Source organism: Parasteatoda tepidariorum, chromosome 8 (assembly GCF_982258835.1).
Source record: "Parasteatoda tepidariorum strain Cologne lab strain chromosome 8, Ptep-v5.0, whole genome shotgun sequence".
NCBI lineage: Eukaryota > Metazoa > Arthropoda > Arachnida > Araneae > Theridiidae > Parasteatoda > Parasteatoda tepidariorum.
Window position 1 is genome coordinate 67,603,786 of NC_141762.1, and position 21,530 is coordinate 67,625,315.

General features: G+C 28.5%; 1 protein-coding gene and 3 non-coding genes across 4 annotated transcripts; all 4 read left to right on the forward strand.

Moving 5' to 3' along the window:
- The first annotated feature begins 877 nt into the window (after window positions 1-877).
- LOC147806245 (large ribosomal subunit protein eL20-like) lies at window positions 878-11,755 on the forward strand. Its single transcript, XM_087169026.1, has 5 exons — window positions 878-964; window positions 3,888-4,067; window positions 4,883-5,012; window positions 8,804-8,913; window positions 11,625-11,755. The coding sequence occupies exons 1-5, from the start codon at window positions 947-949 to the stop codon at window positions 11,715-11,717; spliced, it is 531 nt and encodes a 176-aa protein (XP_087025152.1). The 5' UTR covers window positions 878-946; the 3' UTR covers window positions 11,718-11,755.
- Window positions 8,031-8,158, forward strand: LOC147806246 (small nucleolar RNA SNORA68). Its single transcript, XR_015428766.1, has one exon. It is a non-coding gene; the product is annotated as a small nucleolar RNA SNORA68 (small nucleolar RNA).
- On the forward strand, window positions 8,233-8,360 carry LOC147806247 (small nucleolar RNA SNORA68). Its single transcript, XR_015428769.1, has one exon. It is a non-coding gene; the product is annotated as a small nucleolar RNA SNORA68 (small nucleolar RNA).
- Window positions 8,435-8,562, forward strand: LOC122269468 (small nucleolar RNA SNORA68). The gene has a single exon (XR_006225200.1). It is a non-coding gene; the product is annotated as a small nucleolar RNA SNORA68 (small nucleolar RNA).
- Window positions 11,756-21,530: the final 9,775 nt, after the last annotated feature.

A 21,530-nucleotide genomic window follows, 5' to 3' on the forward strand; every position in this document is an offset into this window, starting at 1 on the left:
TGAAAACAAAATTATCCGTTTGAAAACATCGCCTATCAGAATAACATGTAGTAAGCAGCTGCAAAATTTTTAACCGGAACTAGAGTAGGTCCCGAGCTCGAGATTGTTATTGTTTACATTTCTATTGAAAACACCATCCGTCCCGCAGTGGACTGATCGTTAAGACACGGTTCTCAGCAGATCACCGAAGTCAAGCATCACTGGCTGCGGTCAGTGTGCGGGTGGGTGACCCACTTGGATCAGTCTGCGTAGGGACCGAGGGTGTGCGGTATGGGTCCTCGTTAAACTGTGCTACCGTAAAGTACTCGACTTCGCGTGCAGGTCGTCGGGCTACCGAAGCGGTGGTGCCATCCCCTCTGCAGAGGATCAAAATTGTGATGGCATATCTTCGGATCATCCTCAGGGATGTTTCCCAGACCGTCGCCAATAGCCCATTGTGCAGCTCTAGTGCGACGTAAATGAACTACTACTACTACTACTAAAAACACCATCCATATTTAAATTGAGGAAGTGGCCTCACCCATGAGATCCCCTTCTGCAGAGGGCAAAAATTTATGTTAGCGCATATCTTCAGATCATCCTAAGGGAAGTTTCCCAGACCATCACCAATATCCCATTATGTAGCTCCAGTGGGACGTGAATAAGGTACCAACTTAACTACCAACCAAGAAAAAATGAGAATATAATCACTGAAATATTTTCATCTAGGGATATTTTATGTTTTCTGGACAGCGATGGGGTTTGCGTGAATAACATTCAGACTGAACGGTTTCTTGAATTTAATGTAGTGAGAATATGCCTTAAATAAATTTTTTAGTTAGCGAGTGTTTTTGAATTGACCGTCACTCTGTAACTGTACCGTATGTGCGAAACTACCGATTGAAGTCGTCAATGTGGCGATTGTTTATGTGAGGCATCTTAGAAAGTAATTTATAAAATTTAAAAAATGAAAGTTAAAGGACAGGTATGTCTTTATTTTAAATTATGTCCCTTTTTGTAATGATTGTTATCACCTATTATTGTATATAATTGTAAAGTGTTATAAATGTTCTTTGGAAATGTTAGAACTAAGCCTTGCCATGCATGGTGTCTTATTAATTATTAAATTAACTTCAATCTTTATTTTATCGTAATTAAATATTTTTTTGTTTGAATTCTCAAAATAAATTTAACTATTTATTCATTTTATAATCGTTTTTATACTCGTCTAACATATGTTAATAACTGATAAGATAAAGTTTAGGTATTGCTTGCTCAAATGAAATGGTAAAATATTATTTGTACAGGCATGTATTCTTTCAATATTTTCATTCAGTGCTGGCATTCTTTCTGGATATTGTTATTATTAAGAGATCTTAAATCAGGGTAAAAGCAAACTAACTGATTCCTCAGTTTTACTAAGTAGGCAGCACGATTTGTTGCTATGTGTGCCTCTCAAGATAATTTCTATTTTCCCTAAAGTATATCATAATAATTCATAATTAATATTGATTTCTAGCAAATATATTTATGTATATATATGGTTTCGTACGCATAGCTTCCAGGAAATTTTGCTATTTAGTAGTTCATTTCTTACTTTATTTTTGGAAAATCTTATTTTTCTCATGAGCTAAAATTAGTTTGTATTAATATTTTGTTTATATTCATTTTTATTTTATGATGGAATTTCAAAATTCTCACAACAAAAACCTTCCTCCAAATACAAACCAATTATTATATTACAAGTCAGGGGTCTGTCCAGAAATTTTGTGAATGGTCTGTTCTTATTAAATTGTGAAGAAATTACTCGTAATTTGTGAATATAAAATAAACGTTTAGTCACATTCTTTCAACCAGGGTCCGCTTTTGTGAATTTGTGCAAATAGGGTCTGTTATTGCAAAAAAAAAAATTTCAAGGAGTTTTTAAATTGTATAGACATACAAGATTATGCTCAACACTGTTAAATTGTAATTAAATTCTAAAAAATAAACAGCAATTGCTGGTACTATTTTAGAGATGCAGCATACAAATATTTGGTATTTAGCCTATACTGCGGAACGCAGAATATTCATTTCAGACGAATAAAGGAAGGAGCTTCTGCTTGCTGAAGACAAAACTTAGTTCCTTTGCATTTGTCTTTCTCCCCCCCTCTTTCTGGGAAGGATTTATTCGATTAACAAATCAATAATAAAGATAAACAAATTTGTGAAGGGTCCAATTTAAAGATAAATTATTTTGTGAAGGATCCGTTAACGGACCCAAATTTCTTCTTAACAGACCCCTGCAAGTCTGCTATACTACCTACAGCACTAGTTTTGCCCTACTATTTATTAGTTAGTTACTAATCAACCGTTAGTATTTGCAATGCCATGTAAAATCAATGTTGTAAGTTAAAAGAAAATTAAATCCTTAAATACATTTTATTATGTGTCTATTAAAAATTACTTTAGCTAGACTGTCTTTTTAAAACTTAAAAAATTCATCTTTCTACTGTTAATTGAAGATTATATTTATCACTTGTTATTAATCAATATCTTTAGTATCTTCTTTCTAATTTTCTATTATCAAGATATTTAATTTTAGCAAAAATGTGTAACATCTGCTAAAAAAAATCTTATTGATAACTTTGGATATGAAACAAATTAATCACTGATTACTCAAATTTTTTTATAATTCAACAAACTCATTGATTCAATGAACAGTGTATCATAATGATTTAGAAGAAAGACATTTGTCATTCTTCAGAACATCTCTTGATGTCGAATCAGATCATATTCATGCGAAATCATGGAAATATTTTATTATTTATATGCTTTAGAATTTACTGAAAAAGAACATTAGAAATCTTGCACATAGTGTGATAAAATTTATAAGAGGTAGATAGTGTTAACTTGTGTACATGCACTCTTCAGTCCTGAGGACTGAAATTAGATTTAGCGGTTTGAATTTCACCCTCTAATTATTATATGTTTGACTTTTTTAAAAATTAAGTTTCAAAAGAAAAAGAATTTTTCCTACCATTTGAAAATTTAAACATTTTCTGAGAAAATTGATAATTTTTTTTTTAAAAAAAATGTTGCTATTTTTCATAATTAATGCCAAATGAGCAATTTATGATATCTCACCATAATGGAAAAGTGGTAATGACTTAACTTCACCATCTGTTTGTAAAAACAAAATTCACATTGTTAAATTTGAAACTGCTTGATATTTTCAAATTCAGGGCAAAGTTAAATTAAAATGATGTAGGTCAAAATTTTAATAATGGAGGGAAATATTAATAGAGATATGAGTGACTCCAAGAAAGTCAGAATTTAGCAATTGGTATAGTGAATACTTACTTGAAGGTGCTATTTTTGATTTGCTTAATTTAATTAAAAGAAATGTTTTTTTTTTTTTTTTTGAAAAAAAAAGTCTTGGATATAATATATGGACCATCCTCATTAAAAGTAAGCTTTAATTTTTAAAAAAAATTCTGTTTAATGCTAGATTGTGTTAATTGGTCAAAAAATAGGTCTAAGTTCAGTGTTAAACGAATTTTTATTGACCTTGTTAATATTGAATTCAATGTTACTTTATTATAATTAGTAATTATAATTTATTATATTGATTTAGTTATAATTAGTATCTTTTGTGATAACTGTCCACATGTAACAAGTTTATAAAAGAAAGTTCAATCTTGAGAATTTTGAAGAGTGGTGCATCTTGTGAAATATGAATGTATTTTTAATATTCTATTTTTAGCAGTAGAATTGTGATTTAGATTTTTATTGGTTATCACTAATATTTCTAAATGTCTTTTAATGCATAACTGGATATTAGCAGGAGAAACAGGTAATCAAATTATAAAAGTAATGTGTACTAATTGATGACTTGTTGTTAATGTCTGATTTTGTTTTTCCTTTAGTTGAAGGAGTATAAAATTATTGGAAGGAAACTTCCATGTGAAAAAGAAAAAAATCCACCATTATACAGGATGAGAATATTTGCACCAGACAAGGTTACTGCAAAATCAAGATTCTGGTATTTCACCAGAAAACTTAAGAAAATCAAGAAGTCTCATGGTGAAGTTGTTTCTATATCTGAGGTATTTATTTAGTTTATATATATATATTAATTACTGTTAGCAACAAAAAGTGATGATTAAAATTCTTGTCAATAGCATATTAAAAATAGTAAATAACTCTAAAAAAAATCACAAAATTTACAATGAGATAGAATCATCTCACTTCATAAAAGTGATTGATCAAATCAAAATCAAATCATCAGTTTCTTTAAATACAAATAGAAAGGTGCTTGGTGTGCACTTGAATGCAAGCAGGTTCTCTCCATAGGGATAATTGTTTTTTCTTAACTTGCATCAGAGAATAGTATGTATGTTTTATACCGAAAAAAGTACCTAAATTTTTCTGTGAAATTATCTGATTTTTATTTTGAAACACTTTAAAGCCCAGCTAATGTAATTTTCGAACTCTATGTTGTTCTGATAACTAATTAATTTTGCTTTTAAAAGCATTTGACTATCCTTCATTTTAGCATATTTGCAGAGAATTGCTAGCATAATAAATGTTAGTGCGTTAAACTTTAAGCAATATTCTTCCTCTGCCATAAATCTTATTTTTATAAGAAGGTGTAAAGGATAGCTGAGTCTGGCTACTTATTTTAAGAATACTTAAAATGTTACAAGTATTTTTAACAAGGAATGCACACATAAATGCTTTTTTATATTCCTATTTATTTGCTTACTGATTAATAAATCTGCAGCAATAACCCTTAGTTGCAAAATATGCATTTCCATATTTAGCTATTAATTTTTTTTCTTACATAAGAATTATACCTTACTAAATTATTAAACTTCTTAATATGTTAAATTTGTGCACTGAAATATACTTGTAAATTTAGGTTTATGATAAAACCCCCACTAAAGTCAAGAACTTTGGCGTATGGTTAAGATACAATTCTCGAACTGGAACCCATAACATGTACAGGGAATACAGAGACATGACTGTGGCATCTGCTGTAACTCAATGCTGTGAGTAATTATTTTTATTTTATTTCCTCTAAATATTGCAATTTGGTTTGGGCTTAAGCTTGTTTTTGTAAAGACATGCATACATTATTTTTTCATTATAGCTAATAATAGAAATTATTGGATATTATCTATACTTATCAGCAAGTAACTGTTAGACAAGTGTTATAACTTTCTCCTAAATTTTAATCATGAAACCGATTTTTTTTAAAGTAGAGATTACATTACTTTATTAAAAATTTCAAACTAATAAATATTTTAGATTTTAATTTTTATTAATTTAATATAGTCTAATTTAATTTTAATAATTTAATAAAATATTAATTAATACATAAATTATTGCAATATATATTGTATCAATGTATGCCATAACTTTGTTGCAATCACGTGTATACAGCTCGATCATCTAGAAAGCTCAGGTGAACAAAATTTTGGGAACTAATAAATTTTTTCACAAAGGATTATACATTTTATAATCTGGTAGTAATAAGGTTATTGTGTAATTCCAATCAATCATTTATGAATTTTGTCCTGGCTTCTATTTAATAGGAATTTAGATTTCTTTTCTTTTTTTTTTTTTTTTTTTTTTTTTTTGATAATTTTTCTTTAAATCAGATTTGGCAAGTTTTTTTTTTAGATCTGAAACATCACCTTTGAAGAATTAAGACTTTCAAACTCAAATGAAACTTTGAGTTATTCTTTCAGAACTGATTGCCAGCTCAATGAAATTGCACAAACTTTTTTTTGCAAAACTTTTCTAAACTGAAATCTGTCATTAAGATCAAATTAATTTTTATAGTAGATAAAGCTACTTTATTTTTCATTATTATAAACTATTTCAAAGTAATATACTAATGATTCATAGGTTCTTAGATTCAAAATAATTGCTTTTGAAACTTCAGAGAAGTAAATAAAAGTAGTTTTTTTTATTCCTGAAGATAGTTTGATTGGCAGAGAAGATAAATTGCCATTAACAGATAGAAATACTGTTTGTAGCTAAGCAATGAATTATCCAAACTAAAGGAAAAAGATTTAAAACAATTCTGTGTGGTTTAAAGTTTTATGTGGTAATATACACATACCTTAATAGACACCTTAAAAATAAGAGGGAGTATTTTTTCTGATCTTCAATGTTTGGATAAAGATAATTTTAATTAAGGTTTCAGCAAGTTTTAAATCATTGCAAACTTTTATTATTTAGGAATTATTCTGTCAAGAAGTACAGCTAATGAGGTTAAGTTAGTGTGTGAATGCCATGTTAAGCCTTATCACGAGGCAGTGCTGCAATTGAAATAAAGATTTGCTGCAAATAAATTTTCTTAGCATCTAATGCTAATCAAAGCTACAATACTTAGAAGCAAGCCCATGATTATGTCTTTTTATGTTTATTTTCTTGAAATATTGGACAATTATAATGTAGAAGCATTGTTTTTGGTATTAAGAAGTCATCTAGATTTTTATAGTTTAAGAAAATTCAATAATATATGAACTGACAAAAGAAAAGTTTTGGTCCTAATTATTTTTCGATGGTTTTTGGCATGTTTGTTGAACTTTTATTTGACCTTAGATATTCAATATTTAGATTATTTGCGTCATTTGGTTTTAAACAAAAAGTTCTGCATATTTGAATTGTGTACCTTTTTTAGTTTTATCTTTCACCTAGAGCAGTGTTTCTCAAAGTGTGGTACGCGTACCCCCAGGGGTACGGGAACAGTTTAGCGAGGGTACGCGTCCTTATGCGAAATATCTTACAATAAACGAAAATTTCAAACAAACTTATTTAAAAACAAAGCTAGCCATGAAAATTTACGATTACGTATTTTTCTATTTGCTATTTTTTGCGGAGTTTGCAGTTAATAATTAGTGGTGTCAACAGCCAGTTGTGATTTTTAACTTTTGTGCAATTTTTTTTATAGTAAAAAATACACTCATTTTTTTATTAGTGGTACACAGCATTACGAAAAATTTAGAAAGGATACACAAAAGTCATAAGTTTGGGAAACACTGACCTAGAGTGTTCATTTTTATTCTTTTTTTATGACATTTTATACTTGTATCATGTTGTGAAGCTTTTTAACTCAATTTTCAAATTATGTTATGGAGAAAAGTTGTTCAGCTCTTTTAGCATTGTCTGCACAGAATATACTTCAGAGTTTTACATGGATGCAAATGGATATGAGTTAACCATATTTTCTCTAAAACTGTTCTTAAAAATATTTCACAAACGAAGCAACAAAATTAAGCACTATTGTTCAAGAAAGTTTTTGAGCTACTTTTTTAAAGATTATGTAACTAAAATATTAGCAAAATTTAAAAGTATATAACTCGAATAAATGGTTACATAAATCTTGAACTTGCTATTTTTTGTCTTCTCTGCTACTTAACTTCTATTATCAGCCAAAAATAAACTAAAAATTTTGTGTTAAATCACTGTTGAAACAGTATGGTTTCAAAAATGAAATCTTACTTTTGAAAAATGCCAGTTGAAAGATTTACAATTGAAGATAAAATAACATTAAAGGCTGTTAGTGGTTTTCTTGCTAAATTGAGAAATCTTCAAAACTGGGGCATGTGAAATGGAAATTAGAAATAAAAGTTTGTCATGAAAAAAGTTTTTCTTTCCCCCAGACGTGTTTTGTATGGATTTGTTGCTTAAATTGCAGTCTGTGCTATAATTTTCAATATAAATGCTCTATCTAAGTTCACTTTTGTTTAGAAGTTTTTTTAGTGAAGTTGATGATATTTGGAAATTTTTTCTCTTTCTTTCCTTTGTACTCTCAAATGTTATTCTCTCTACCCTGTGTTAGTAGTTATGTAAAATTGCACTAATATTCGGAGGCTTAGTGTTGTGTAGCTTTGCCTTTGTTGCGAGTGCATAGATTAATTAAATGTTTGTCGCCTTTGTTTAGGACATTTCCTAAACGAAGTGAATCAAATTTTGACAGCTTTTTTCATCAATTCTCCTTCTGTGCTTACAAGTTTCTACCCAGCTCTAGATATTTGTGTTAGTGGTTATTTAAAATTGCACTAAAATTCGGAGGCTTAGTGTTGTGTAGCTTTGCCTTTGTTGCGAGTGCATAGATTAATTAAAAGTTTGTCGCCTTTGTTTAGGACATTTCCTAAACGAAGTGAATCAAATTTTGACAGCTTTTTTCATCAATTCTCCTTCTGTGCTTACAAGTTTCTACCCAGCCCTAGATATTTGTGTTAGTGGTTATTTAAAATTGCACTAAAATTCGGAGGCTTAGTGTTGTGTAGCTTTGCCTTTGTTGCGAGTGCATAAATTAATTAAAAGTTTGTCGCCTTTGTTTAGGACATTTCCTGAACGAAGTGAATCAAATTTTGACAGCTTTTTTCATCAATTCTCCTTCTGTGCTTACAAGTTTCTACCCAGCCCTAGATATTTGTGTTAGTGGTTATTTAAAATTGCACTAAAATTCGGAGGCTTAGTGTTGTGTAGCTTTGCCTTTGTTGCGAGTGCATAAATTAATTAAAAGTTTGTCGCCTTTGTTTAGGACATTTCCTGAACGAAGTGAATCAAATTTTAACAGCTTTTTTCCTCGATTCTCCTTCTGTGCTTACAGGTTTCTACCCATTATTAGATTTTAAATGACAAGGTATAAAATTTGTATGGAATTAGTTAAATATTTCGAGTCATTTATTTAATATAAAAAATCATTTGTTTTGTTTGATATCTCAAGGTTTAAAAATTTTTCTACCTTACTGATAAAAATTAATATCCCTAATTAGACTTTTTATTGATGTTATCCTTTTTTTTAAAAAATGTTTTACAGATAGAGATATGGGAGCCAAGCATCGTGCCCGTGCAGATTCAATTCAAATTTTGAAAGTTCAAGAGATTGAGGCTTCCAAGTGTCGTAGACCTCACGTTAAACAGTTTCATGTGAGCAGATTTTTTATAGTTTCTTATTTTGTCCTTTGCTGTAATATGTATAATGTATGTATATGATTAGGTGGTTAAGCTTATTGGTATGTATGTATAGGTTTTTATTGAAATCTATTCAAGTTTTTTATTTACTTGCTTGAAGTGTTAGGTCTGGTGAAGAAAGTAAGAGACTAGGTCAGATAGAGAATAGTGTTAAAAATTTGAAAATCTTACAATAACATACCGAGTTTCTAAAATATTTCTAATATAATTTGAAAATTTAGATAAAGGATTAATGGTTAAGATGTAAAATTTTGTTAAAAAATATTGTTTTAAAAATTTCTGCACTAATTTACAAGCCATGGAAAAATACTTAGCAAGTTTAATTTAAAGGCTATGGAGAGTCTGGTAAAGGTCAGATATTTTCTTCACCTAACTTTTATTGTTGATTCTTGAAAATATTCTGCCGTAATTTTAGTTTTGTTTTTAGTAGATTTGTTCTTAGTGTTTAGTAGATTTGTGTTTAGTAGATCTGTAAGTTAGTATAAAATATGAAATTTTTGGTTCTAAATTGCAATTATGATGGTATGATTGGTTTGTTCTTTATTAACGCATTGTGGACTGGTGATGAGTTAATTTGTCTTCATGTCCAAGATGATGACCAATGTTGAGTTAGACTTAATGCTTTTTTTTTTTGCCAGTGTTTAGGATAATGTTTTTTTTTTTCTTCCCTCAACAATCCTGATTTTTCTGATTCAAAAAAAAATGCTTAGTCGTGGTTTTTATGTGCATTCAGATCATCCCATTTGATATTTGACAAATTGCGTTTAGATTATTTGTTACTCTTTTTCAATAAAATTTGCATTTATTATAAGTACACCATGGCAGAAACATGGCGACATTGTCACAGAACGTTACAGAGGCCCCACAGAAAGAATTTTTTCTTTGGGAAGTAAAAAAATTTGATTTTCTTTTCTGCTGTAATTTTTAAAGGATTTTTTTTCCTTAAAATTAAATTCAAAATGTGCCTTGCTTGCAATCAGAGAAGAAAGAAATGCTTGTGATTTTTCCTACTCTCATTTGAAAATAATGAAAGATAGTTGATTAAGAAATTTTGGTTTTCTTTACTATAGAAAGTTTCAAGACTTTTCCTTCAGAATTATATTTAGAAGATGCTTTTCTCACACATTGAATTCTCACTTGAAAATTTAGAAAAATTCGATAATCACTCGCTGCAGCTTGAATTTCAAATTGATTATACAGAAATAAAATAAAAAATCCTAATTGTAAAAATTAAAAAGATATTTCGCTCTAGGAATCATGTTCTTTCTTTCATTTTTTCTTCTAAGAGCATCAAATTTGACTGAGTGAGGATTTTCTTGCAAATGCTAAAATTTGTAGTAAAATAATTAATCAATGTGGGATGGGTTAATTTGTCCTTTTTTCTTAAAAAAAAATTGATTGAAATAAAATCTGTGCAATATATTTAATGAAAATTTTAAATCATGTGTTGGTCTTAATTTTAACCCTCACAACTCACACCAATTCAACGGTAAATATATGTAGTGTTTTCATATCCCCCCCCCTGCACATATTGCTATGAGTTTTTAGATGTGTTTTATTGCTTAGTTATGTGATTTTTTAAATAATACCGGTATTATGTAGCGTGAAGTTTTAATCGGAGATTCAAAAAATGACTCATTGAGACACTTGGTTCTCGTCAATATCCTTCCTCTTTAATCCATGCAGTGTTTCAGCCGTTCTTTCAAGAGTTATTGCTACGAATTTTTACAACTTTTGTTTAAAAATATATATTACTTTTACTATAATAATTTCAGCTTTTTCGACATTGTTTGATTTTTTATTGCAAGTCAATTGCTGCCAATTTCCATGAGGCTTTTTAAATTCCAATTACTTCTTAGTTGATATAATTTCTACAAGTAACATTTGAATCGAACATTTAACTAATCACTTTTTGACATGCTCAATTTATGCTGATAGTATCTTAAATCTATGGTGTTTTGAGTGCATTCTTGGCAGTTATTGATATTGATTTTCATGTGGTTTTTAAATATCCTGATATATTTCTGGCTGTATGAAAAATTCGAAATACGCATTTGGATATTTAATTTTTAACATTGACTGTCTTTTATTTTTGTAGTTACTGCTATTCATTTCTGTACTGTTTTTAAAATCTGATACAACCAAATCTCGAAATGACACGCATTTAGCAACCTCTTTTTTGAAAAGTCTGATTCTCATGATTTTTTTGGGATAGTTACAGCTTTCATGATTTTTATTTAATGTATATGATTTACAAAAATCGAAAAATTAAGTAATAAATGCATATTTCCTTCTATAAAATGTGAAATATCATTCATAATATTAAAATTTAAAAAAATATGTATTCAATTTTAAAAATTATACAATTTTAAGTTTTTTTTTATAAACACAATGTTGCTGTTGCTTAAAATTAGTAACATGCATAGCTGTTTTTATTAAAAGTACATTGCTGAAAGACATTAGTACTAGAGTAGCTTGTCACAGAAGGTTTAAAAAAAAAATTCTGCCACAGGGCTTAAGCATAGTAATTTGTATACTTTTGGTTTGTTGTTTGCTCTGTTATGTATACTGTTCTAAAAAACCCTTTATCTCTTGGCAAACTACAAGGCCTGCAAGTGTATTGTTAACTGATACTGATTTCTTTCTTTTTTTTTTTTAAATTTCAGGATAGCAAGATTAAATTCCCTCTGCCATCAAGAATCAACCGAAAATTCCACAAGCCACGCTTCACAACTATTAGGCCAAATGCTAAATTTTAAAATTGTATCATATTGAAACAATAAAAGAAAAGGTGTTACTAACGTGTTTTTCTTACTTAACTTAATATCTATCTACTAATAGTAATGTGTTGTAGCCAAGCTTGTGTTATGTGTTTTGTATATGGTTATATAATCAGGGGTCTGTCCAGACATTTTGTGAAAAAAATACTCATAATTTTTTAATATTAAATAAGCGTTTATATATATATATATGTCACATTCTTTCAACCAGGGACCTGCTTTTGTGAATTTGTGCAAATAGGGTCCTGCTATTGCAAGAATTGCTAAAAACCTTTTCAAGAGGTTTTTAAATTGTAAATAAATACAAGATTCTGCTCAACAATTGCTGCTATTAAATTAGAGATGCAATATACAAATATTTGGTATTTAGCCTGTACTGCAGCACAACACAGAATATTCATTTCGAACAAATAATGAAACAAACTGAGCTCGTTCTAGACAGAAAAAAGGGCAGGGTGCAAATTCCGCTTTTTAGCGGATTTCCGCCTTTTTCACTTCTGTCTCTTGAATTTCAGCCTTATTATCAAAAACTCCGATTTTCTAAAAGTTTCAGTTTTTTAAATAAATGTTTCGCCTTTTCTGAAAATTAAGTCGTTGAAATAAAATAATTATATTTATTTCCGATTTGATATATAGATATATATCGAAAGCTATTTTGAAAATTCAAACTACATAGCTGCTAACCCTTCTACATATCTACTTATTTTAGCTTTTACGAGCAGAAAATAAGATTTTCTTAATTTCCCCCCTTCCGCTAGATAGCTCGTATTTTAATATCAAACTTCGATTTTCGTATTTACCTGATTTAAAAGTTGTTCACTGCGATTCTTATTCACGCGATTTCAATATCGTTCATTGCGTTTCTTATTTACGAGATTTTAAAATCCAATGTCGCGATTTGTATTCAGGCATTTTTAAAATTCTATGTAACGATTCGTATTCACGGCGAGTTTATCCAAAGTCGTGATTAATTTTTGCGGTTGTAATATTCAACATCTATTTTCGTACTTACATGTGATTTAAAAATTATCCTTTGGATTCGTATTCACGCCATTTAGAAATTATGCATCGTAATTCGTATCTACGCGATCTGAAAATTACGCATCGTGATTTCTATTTTCACATTTTTGAAATCCAATATCGAGTTTCATTCACGTGATTTCTATTTCGTGATTTATATTCACGCGATTTTAAAATCCAAGATCGCGATTCTTGTAAAAAGTAAATTTTTTTTTTTGGAATTAGTACCTATAAATGTGGCAGTTATTCTATCGACGATTGTTGCTATATGTAGGCATTACAACATCAGCGAAACTGGATGAGAATATGTTACTGATATTTTTGCTATAAATCACGATTTACTCCCATGAAAATTCAGCTTTTTTGCCTTTTGGCCAATCTCATCCCTGAAAACAGGGTATTATTATTCTAAAAAGGCAATTATTTCTTTTTATAGGCTTTACACGCTCAATTAAAAAGCATTGTCTATTAGTAAAAGAAATTATTTTTTTTTACTTTACTAAAAGTAGCAAAGCAATCGTATTAATTAATAATTTTCATTAATACATTAACATATATATCGAGTTAATGAGCTTAATTAGCTTAGTAATTTATTTAAAATGCATGCATATTTTAATAAAATAATATTGCATGTTTTTAAATGTCTGTAGTTATGATTTAATAATTAAAATTATTAATTATAATTTAATGATAGTGGAAGTAACTGCAAATTTTCAAAGACAAGTGCAACAAGGGGGTGTGATGGCTATTTTTCCTTTCCCATATATATCTTGACAGCAATGAGAAGCTAAATAAAAAGAGTTGAAAATAACAAAAGTTTAAGAAATCCATTGAAAAGTTTGGGGGGAAAATACAGAAGGGTTGAGAACAGAAAGGGCATGGAGTATTACATCAGGGCACTAATTTACTTCAGGGGCAACAGGGTGGGATTCTTTTGATTAAAAAGGCAGCAGGGTGCTGCATCCTGTTTACCCTGCCTAGAATGAGCTCTGGAAACAAAATCACTCAGATTTTTAATAATTTCAGTTGACATATATATTGTGTTACGCATTAAGTAAACTTAAACAATTCTTAAATTTGTAATATTTTATTTAAAAAATTTGCCAGAAATTACTTTTTATTACATAATAATCTATTAATTAATTTTATGAATAATTGATTGATTATGAATCATAAATTGATCAATTATTTATTTCCAAAAAAAAAAAATTATCATTTAATGACAATAAGAATGTTCACATGATGTTTGTAAAAAGAATACTACATTTGGAAATTAAACTTGGGGGAAACTCGGAAAACTTAATTCGTTTTGAACCGGGTTTCTTTTTACCCCCGGGAAGGGTTTATTCGATTAACAAAACAATTATGAAGATAAATTTGTGAAGGGTCCGTTTTTATGAGAAGATATTTTGTGAAGGGTCCGTTAACAGACCCCTGATAAAAGTAATCCAGGTAGGCAAGGAATGTTTCCAAAATCCATAGTGACAGTCTTTTGAATGAGTGCCTAATGTGTTTTTTTTTCCTTTTTAAAAAAATATCTTTAAACTATTGTACTTCGACATTGTGTTACTATTAACTATCTGTCTAATTATTAATGTCTGATTCTTGATGTATTGTCTAATTAACTGTACTTCAAATGAGTTTTTAAATTGTATTCAAAATATATTTTAATTGGAGCTAAAGCAATCCTATGTTATTATATGGAGAATTCAAAGCTACACTAAAACTTAAATTTTCTGTTTGTTAGAAATAGAAGGAAGAAAAGTGAAAATATATTAAAATATTGTCTGGAATTAAACTAAAAATTTTTACTATTTTTCAATTTTAAGAAAAACTAGCAGTTATATCTCTAGTTGTTTTTCTCTACTCTTCTAGTTTAAACACAATATTAAAGGTCTTTCTTTCTTTAAAAAAATGAATAATATTTTTTATTTGGGTGGAGAGAATTGTTTTTAAGGCATAAAAATTTTAACTTCAAATCAAAAGTTAGTTTAAACGCAGCATTAAATGCTAAATTCTTATCTTTCATTTTAAAAACAAAAGATTTCTTTAAATTAGAGAGTTAACTTCCAATCGAAGCTGAGTTATTGTTCGGGCTACCTACGATGAAGTCATGAAATCACCTTTGTGAGCGAAGTAAAAAACTCAGCTGTTCTACGTCTATGAACTTTCTGTCAGCTCTTAAAGTTCATAAATAAAAAATTATTGTGCTGCCGTGCAATAGTAAAAATCAACATAAGCGACTAAGAATTTAAAATCGAGATTTTTATATATTTGGCATCTTTCTATGGTAAGCTGCAAAAAGTTTTCAAAAATAAATTTTGTTTAATCAGTTTTTTGAAATTCTGTAAGATTATTATTTAGCTAGTAGTTAGAGATACTCCCTCCCTCAGATTAATTTTAATGTTTCTGTGTTTCTCCCAATAAAATATAGAAATCTACTAATTGTGAAGTATTTTAATAACTGCATGCTGCCCTTATCCAGTTTTTGGGCCTTTTTTCATTCTTAAATTTATTTTAGGAAATTACTTTCATTATCAATAATATCAGACTTTTATAAACACTCAAAAGAATAAATAAATTATATTCTGTAAGAAAAGAACATCTATTAATTATGAATGTTTTTTTTTAAATATTCAGTTTGTTTACATAAAGGTTATAAAAAAAAGAACTGAAACAGGTGATTTAAATCATACCAACCCTGGTTTGTATTTATCTTTGATCCTTGATAATTCTTTTTATGTTCTGCGATGAAATTGGGCGTCAGCACCAGTGTTGGCAAGTTTTTCAGTGGGCTATCACTATATTCTAAAATTTTATCTGCCTATTTTTCCTTTTCTAATAGTTCTTGGAGTATTATAGAAACTTATGTTTTAAATCCATTTGGTTTAAAATTCTCGAAATCATGCTCACTTTAAATTATAAAGTTTTTCCTTATGTCAGAGATGATTGTGCTCAGGGAAGAAGTCTGAATTTTTCGCTAATCGCGATCTGGAAATTTCCGGTAATCACATATCACATAAATTCTTGTATATTTTATTTAAAATGTTAGAACTAGAATTTTAAACTTGTTATCTCTTTCATTTGTAAATATTTTTTCTTGTAGTATAATAAATACAAAATTATTAATTTAAATTATGCTACATTTAATTTATTTAGAATTTTATGTTGTAAATGATTTAAATTTATAAAGAAATTTTTTTTTGAAATGCGTCATTTATGATTTTACTAAAGAAATTTTTCAGGATTTTTGAGTTTGGCTCAACATCACCCCTGTTGTGTGAATCCTTGGGGAAGGGGTTAGTATTTAATTTCTTGCAACAGGGCAGGTGAAAATAAAACTTACACACACAGCATGATTCTAGCAAACTGAAAAAAGAAATGCAGAAATATAAAAAAATTTTGCAATAAATAAAGATATTTGACAATTTATAAAAACTTCAAAGTTGACAAAAATAGAAAGTTTATTGAATTGATTAACTAGTGGGTCCTGCTTAAAACGTTTAATACACCACTTCACACAATTACTCTAGTTTGAAATTTATTAATAAAATATAAAGAAATTCTTGTATGTGATTCTTTAATTTAATATGTTAAAAAAGTATGAGCAATTTTCTTTTTTGTGTTGATTAGTTGCTTCTTATACCAAGAAAATTGAACTTAAATTGCATAAATTTATTAATGTAATTAAAAATACCTCAAAATACTATGATTTTTGATGCATTTGTATGTTTTTGTTATGAATAGTAATTTCATCACAAAATTACTAATATTTTGTATAGGTTTATTAACCAACATGTTAGTTTTTTAGTAAGGCGGAAATGTATTTTTGACTTGTGTGAATTTACTATTTTCCCTAATTAAGATGACTTTACGCTTTGTTTGAAGAAAAAAGAAAACTGTTTAGCGTGACTTTTTTTATGTCTTTAAATTTGAAAGCAAATAGTTTTGCGTCATGGCAAATATTAAGAACAATTCTTGATTAAATAAGTCATTAGTAAGCGAAGAAAATAAAGAATGGAGTTAAACAAAAAGATTTTTTTTTTTGTGGAATTAGTGACTTGGTAATTTTGCTTACCACAGAATAAGGCAAGTCATGTGATTAACATCTGTAAATGTAAATAAAAGTTTTAAATATGTAATATAATACGGCAATCGACGATTGTAATTTACTGTTTTATTGATTTTTTTTCTCGCATCTGTTTTTAGTGAATGTATTGCTTTAGTAAAAAGATTACAAATTAGTTTGACCATGATGCATTAAAAATGCAATTGTATGAAATTTTTCTTTTGTAATATAATATCAAATGTAAAAGAAAGGAACGCAATTGCAATTAATATAACAACTGGTCCCCTGCGACGCAGCGTTACAATTATACAATAATCTTAAATTACTTTACTTATTTATTATAACCCGATTCTGTCCAGCAGGTTTTAGAATACAAGTGGACAATAAGAAGGATTCCAGGCCAATTTATTTTGGATTTTGCACTTTCTCCATTTGGTTTGTCACTTAAAACTTTTGCGTATTAACTCACTACGTACCTCTGATAGACCGAAATAATCGCTTTATTTTCGTAAACAGAAAAAAAAAAACGTTTAAATAATGCCTGTCATAATCGTAACACTGTTCCTTAAACTAAAATTAAAATAGCTGAAAATAATTTTAAACTTTATTGGATGCACGTGTACAGGATCAAGATAAAATAATTATTAAACCAAGTTATTTGTCTTTAAAAAAAGCGTTTTGAATACCCTAACCTTGTCAAATACTGAATTTCAACAGCAATCTCAGATGTCCCTAAAGCAGATGACTAATTAGTTGCTACATTAGCAACTCATTCCTAAGAAAAGCAAAAGAAGCGTTTGTTTTTGATGTTTTGGCATTAAGAATGATTTATGAGGTTTTACTTGGAAATATTATCTTCCAGAAGGCTATAAAAGCAGGTATTTAAAGGGGGCAGAGAGAAGGGTTCCAAACTTGGAATCCCTGTGTAACTCGATGTTTTCTTTTCTATTTCCTACTTCAAGTGGAATAAGCCTCTCTTTTTATTGCTGAAGTATGCTTTTCAGAATAGAGATAATATCATAATAATGTAGCTATCTCTGAAGCTGGTTGTGCATTTGGTTTATTCTTTGAGCTATACATAGAGTCTTCGTTTCGCTAACATATTTCCTTGATTCTTCAAACAAGTCAGCAAGATGTTCTTTCTAAAGAAAATACGTTTTGAGAAATCTCTTTCCGTACCATCTGCTGCAAAATTTTACATCCTAGTTTTATTTCATTAAGAATGTGTTAATGTATCTTAAATAAAATTAAATCAGTATATCTAATTAATTAACAAACGCGTTAACATCATGGAAAATGAAATGTAAATACAAATTTTGATAATACCGTTGCCATTTTATTTGGAACGTAACGTAAAATATTCCTTGTAGAAAATGAAACGAGAATGCTAATTTTGGTATTACTCAATATTTTTCTATATGACATGAATGGTATTATCAAATATATATAAATCATATTAGTACTCAAATACTTAGACCAGGGATGGCGAACCAATGGCACGCGACACAATATTTTGGGCACTCCACCGATCACAATTGTTGTTACACTATGAATTGTTATTACACAAACGTTATTACGCTATGAAGCATATGTAACAATTAAATTAAAATTCACAAAATAATAAACAATTATTAATAAAAAAAATTTTAAATTAATACTAAAAAACAATTAATAACCGTAAAAAACTAGCTAACAATAAATAACTAGCAAAAAAAATCAACAGTCCTGCTCAAACTAACATCTTACAACCTAAGTTATTGGTCATCTAATCTGCAACAACAGAAGTCACACTGATGTTACTTTAAGTTAAATTACTTGTATAACTGAGACATTAAAAATGTATTTTTTTCAATGTAAATAGTTTTGAGTTGATAGTATTTAGTATTATTATTTTCCCAATAATGACGTAGTCAAAATTATTTGACGGCACGTCTATGACCTCATTAAGCAATTTTTTAGAGAAAATGGCACGTTGGTGTATAAAAGTTCGCCACCCCTGACATAGACTAATATGAAATGTTAATGCAGATTTCTCCACTATGCGTTAACTTTTTATTTAAAAGATAAAGAAACGAATTCTTTGTGGAGAATGAAATGTAATTGCTTTTCTTGTCAATGCATGATATCTATATAATAAAGTTAATTTAGGTTGATAGGAAGTTAATTTAGCAAATTCTACGCTGAAAACGAAATGTAAATATATTAAGCGATATTTTGCTATTTGAAAAATAAGTTAAATGAAATGTTAATACGAGTTTTACTAATGCGAAAAGAAGGATTTTATTCCTAATTTTTTTTTTTATATTGATAATATAAAACTTAAAAATTGCATTTCATGCATTTATATTCGAAATAAAAGTTTAAAATTTAATAATTTTAAAGAGATTAAAAAAATTTAAATGCACATCCAATTCTTAATTTTATATATATATATATATATATATATATATATATATATATATATATATATATATGTGTGTGTGTGTGAGAGAGTCGCGATGGTTTAATGGCTAAGGCACTGAATTGCCATTTTGATGGACTGGGGTTCGATCCATAGAGTTGCCTTGAAGCCCTCTCAACTATAGATCAATGGGTAGCAGGTTGTCTGGGAAGTAAAAACGTCTTATGCTCAATGCTGACCATATCGCTATAACAATAACAATTTCAGGAAAGAGTGAGGCCTTAACCTCCATGATCCTCCTGGTCTTGGCAAATGCTCTGTGGTGGGAATGCTTTTACCATATGAAAAAATTTCTTCTGATATGCAATTCGAACGACGCAAATTTTTCTAACGTAGTTATTTATAATGGTATAATTCTGCTAACCATTGGTAGGCGGAAAAGTATGATTCACAATCGCTTTTATTACCACCTATTTTAATGTAAAGTTTAATGGCACAATGAGTGATTCTGCAGAATAGAAAATATTTTTGTTTTTATTTTAAAAAAATTGCTTTATCCAAATTTGTAATAATTAAAAAAATTGCTTTATCTCTATTTTTACACTCCTTTAGAACTGTATTTCTGTTCTTACACAATACCAAAATATTCTTAATATTTTTTCATTGATATGCCACTTACCTCTTTCGTTACCTTTATTTTATCTAAAATCGATTTTCCCAACCATTTTTCCCTGACACCTAATATGCATTAGCGTAACTATTAATATTACTAGTAAGCATTATTGGTTATCGAGGGCCCTTCAATCCCTTGAAATATGATACTTTTAATATGTAATGAAATATTTTTTTAACTGAAAATTATTTTGGTTTATGTGTCTCGTTTGTCCCAAAGGTAGATAATGAAGCTATTTAATTAAATAAAGGTAAGGGTAATAAAAGGTATTTAATTCTTATTCCTAACGTAAAATAGTGATTAAATTTAATTACGAATCTGATAACTCTTACAAATCCATGTTAGAAAACAAACATATACATTATAGCTTTAGATATTTTGAGAATACAATGTCATATGCAGAGTGAAATGTTGACGATTTATGTGCCATATGATGATGAATAAAGATTAAAATGATGTTAATTATATCATTAGTATTTTATATGTATCTAGATATGAAGATGAGTGCTACTAAATGTAAATTTTACCTTCTAACACACATGTTCTCGAACTTTTTACGATTCAAATGTTTATTGAAAAATACAGAAATAAAATACAAGTTTTTAATTTCTGCTGATAATATATTATGACAAAATACTACTTGAAAATTTTAGTTTTATATTTTGTAAAAAATGTCTTTTGACAAAATTTTGTTTTTTTTTTTAAAATTATGCTTCAAATATTCCTAAACTTGTAAAATCATCCTGGTATACTGTGCATCTGAACCGAACACAAAGCCGAACCGAATAAAATAAAATTAAAAAGAATAAAAATTTTCATCACTTTTCTTTATTTTTTTTTAGTATTTTTTTTCTATCAAAAATCTTTGAAGCTAGACAATTTTATGGCAGTATTTTTAGAGGCGATTTTTTTCGTATTCTTTGTTTCGCATTCCTTTAAACTATAATTCGAACTATTTTACAGCAACACGCTCATTCTCTTTATGTAAATTGTATTTTTTTTAATAGGCTATTTGATTTACACGTTTCAATAAATCAGGTAGTATATATTTTACTGAGAATAAGTGAAAATGGATAATTTGATCCATTATTAAAGTTGAGAAGAGAAGTATTTTTTTTTTTTGTTCTTTAAACTGTTCATAAGCCTTTTTTATGGTACTTTTTAGTCGCGCATAAAAAAAATTTACAAACCATGTAACGCGTGTGTTGGTGAAAGTGTATCGTTTACACTCATCAAGAGTTAATGAAAAAATATTTTAATTTGTTAAAGGTTCCGTTGAAGTCAGCTGTAATGGGGTTACAAGGCTAATTGCATTAACTCAAATTTATTATTTCCTGTCTTGTCATTTCTTACAGCGTGAATTTTTTGCTTAAATCAAATTCTAGCAAAGTTATAGATTGTTAAGGAAACACCAAATTTTAATTACGTTAAAATTTGATTTTTCTGCTTATCTTTTTTTTACATTGGCCGTACAATATAAACGACTTCAGGAAATGGATTATGTAATTCTATTAATTTTTATGAAATATAGCTGTTCAGTAACCGTTTAATGTTCGCCGTTATATATCCGGTTAGGAAGAAAAAAAGAAGTCGTCCATATTTTTACTACATTGAGTAGGACATACTCGT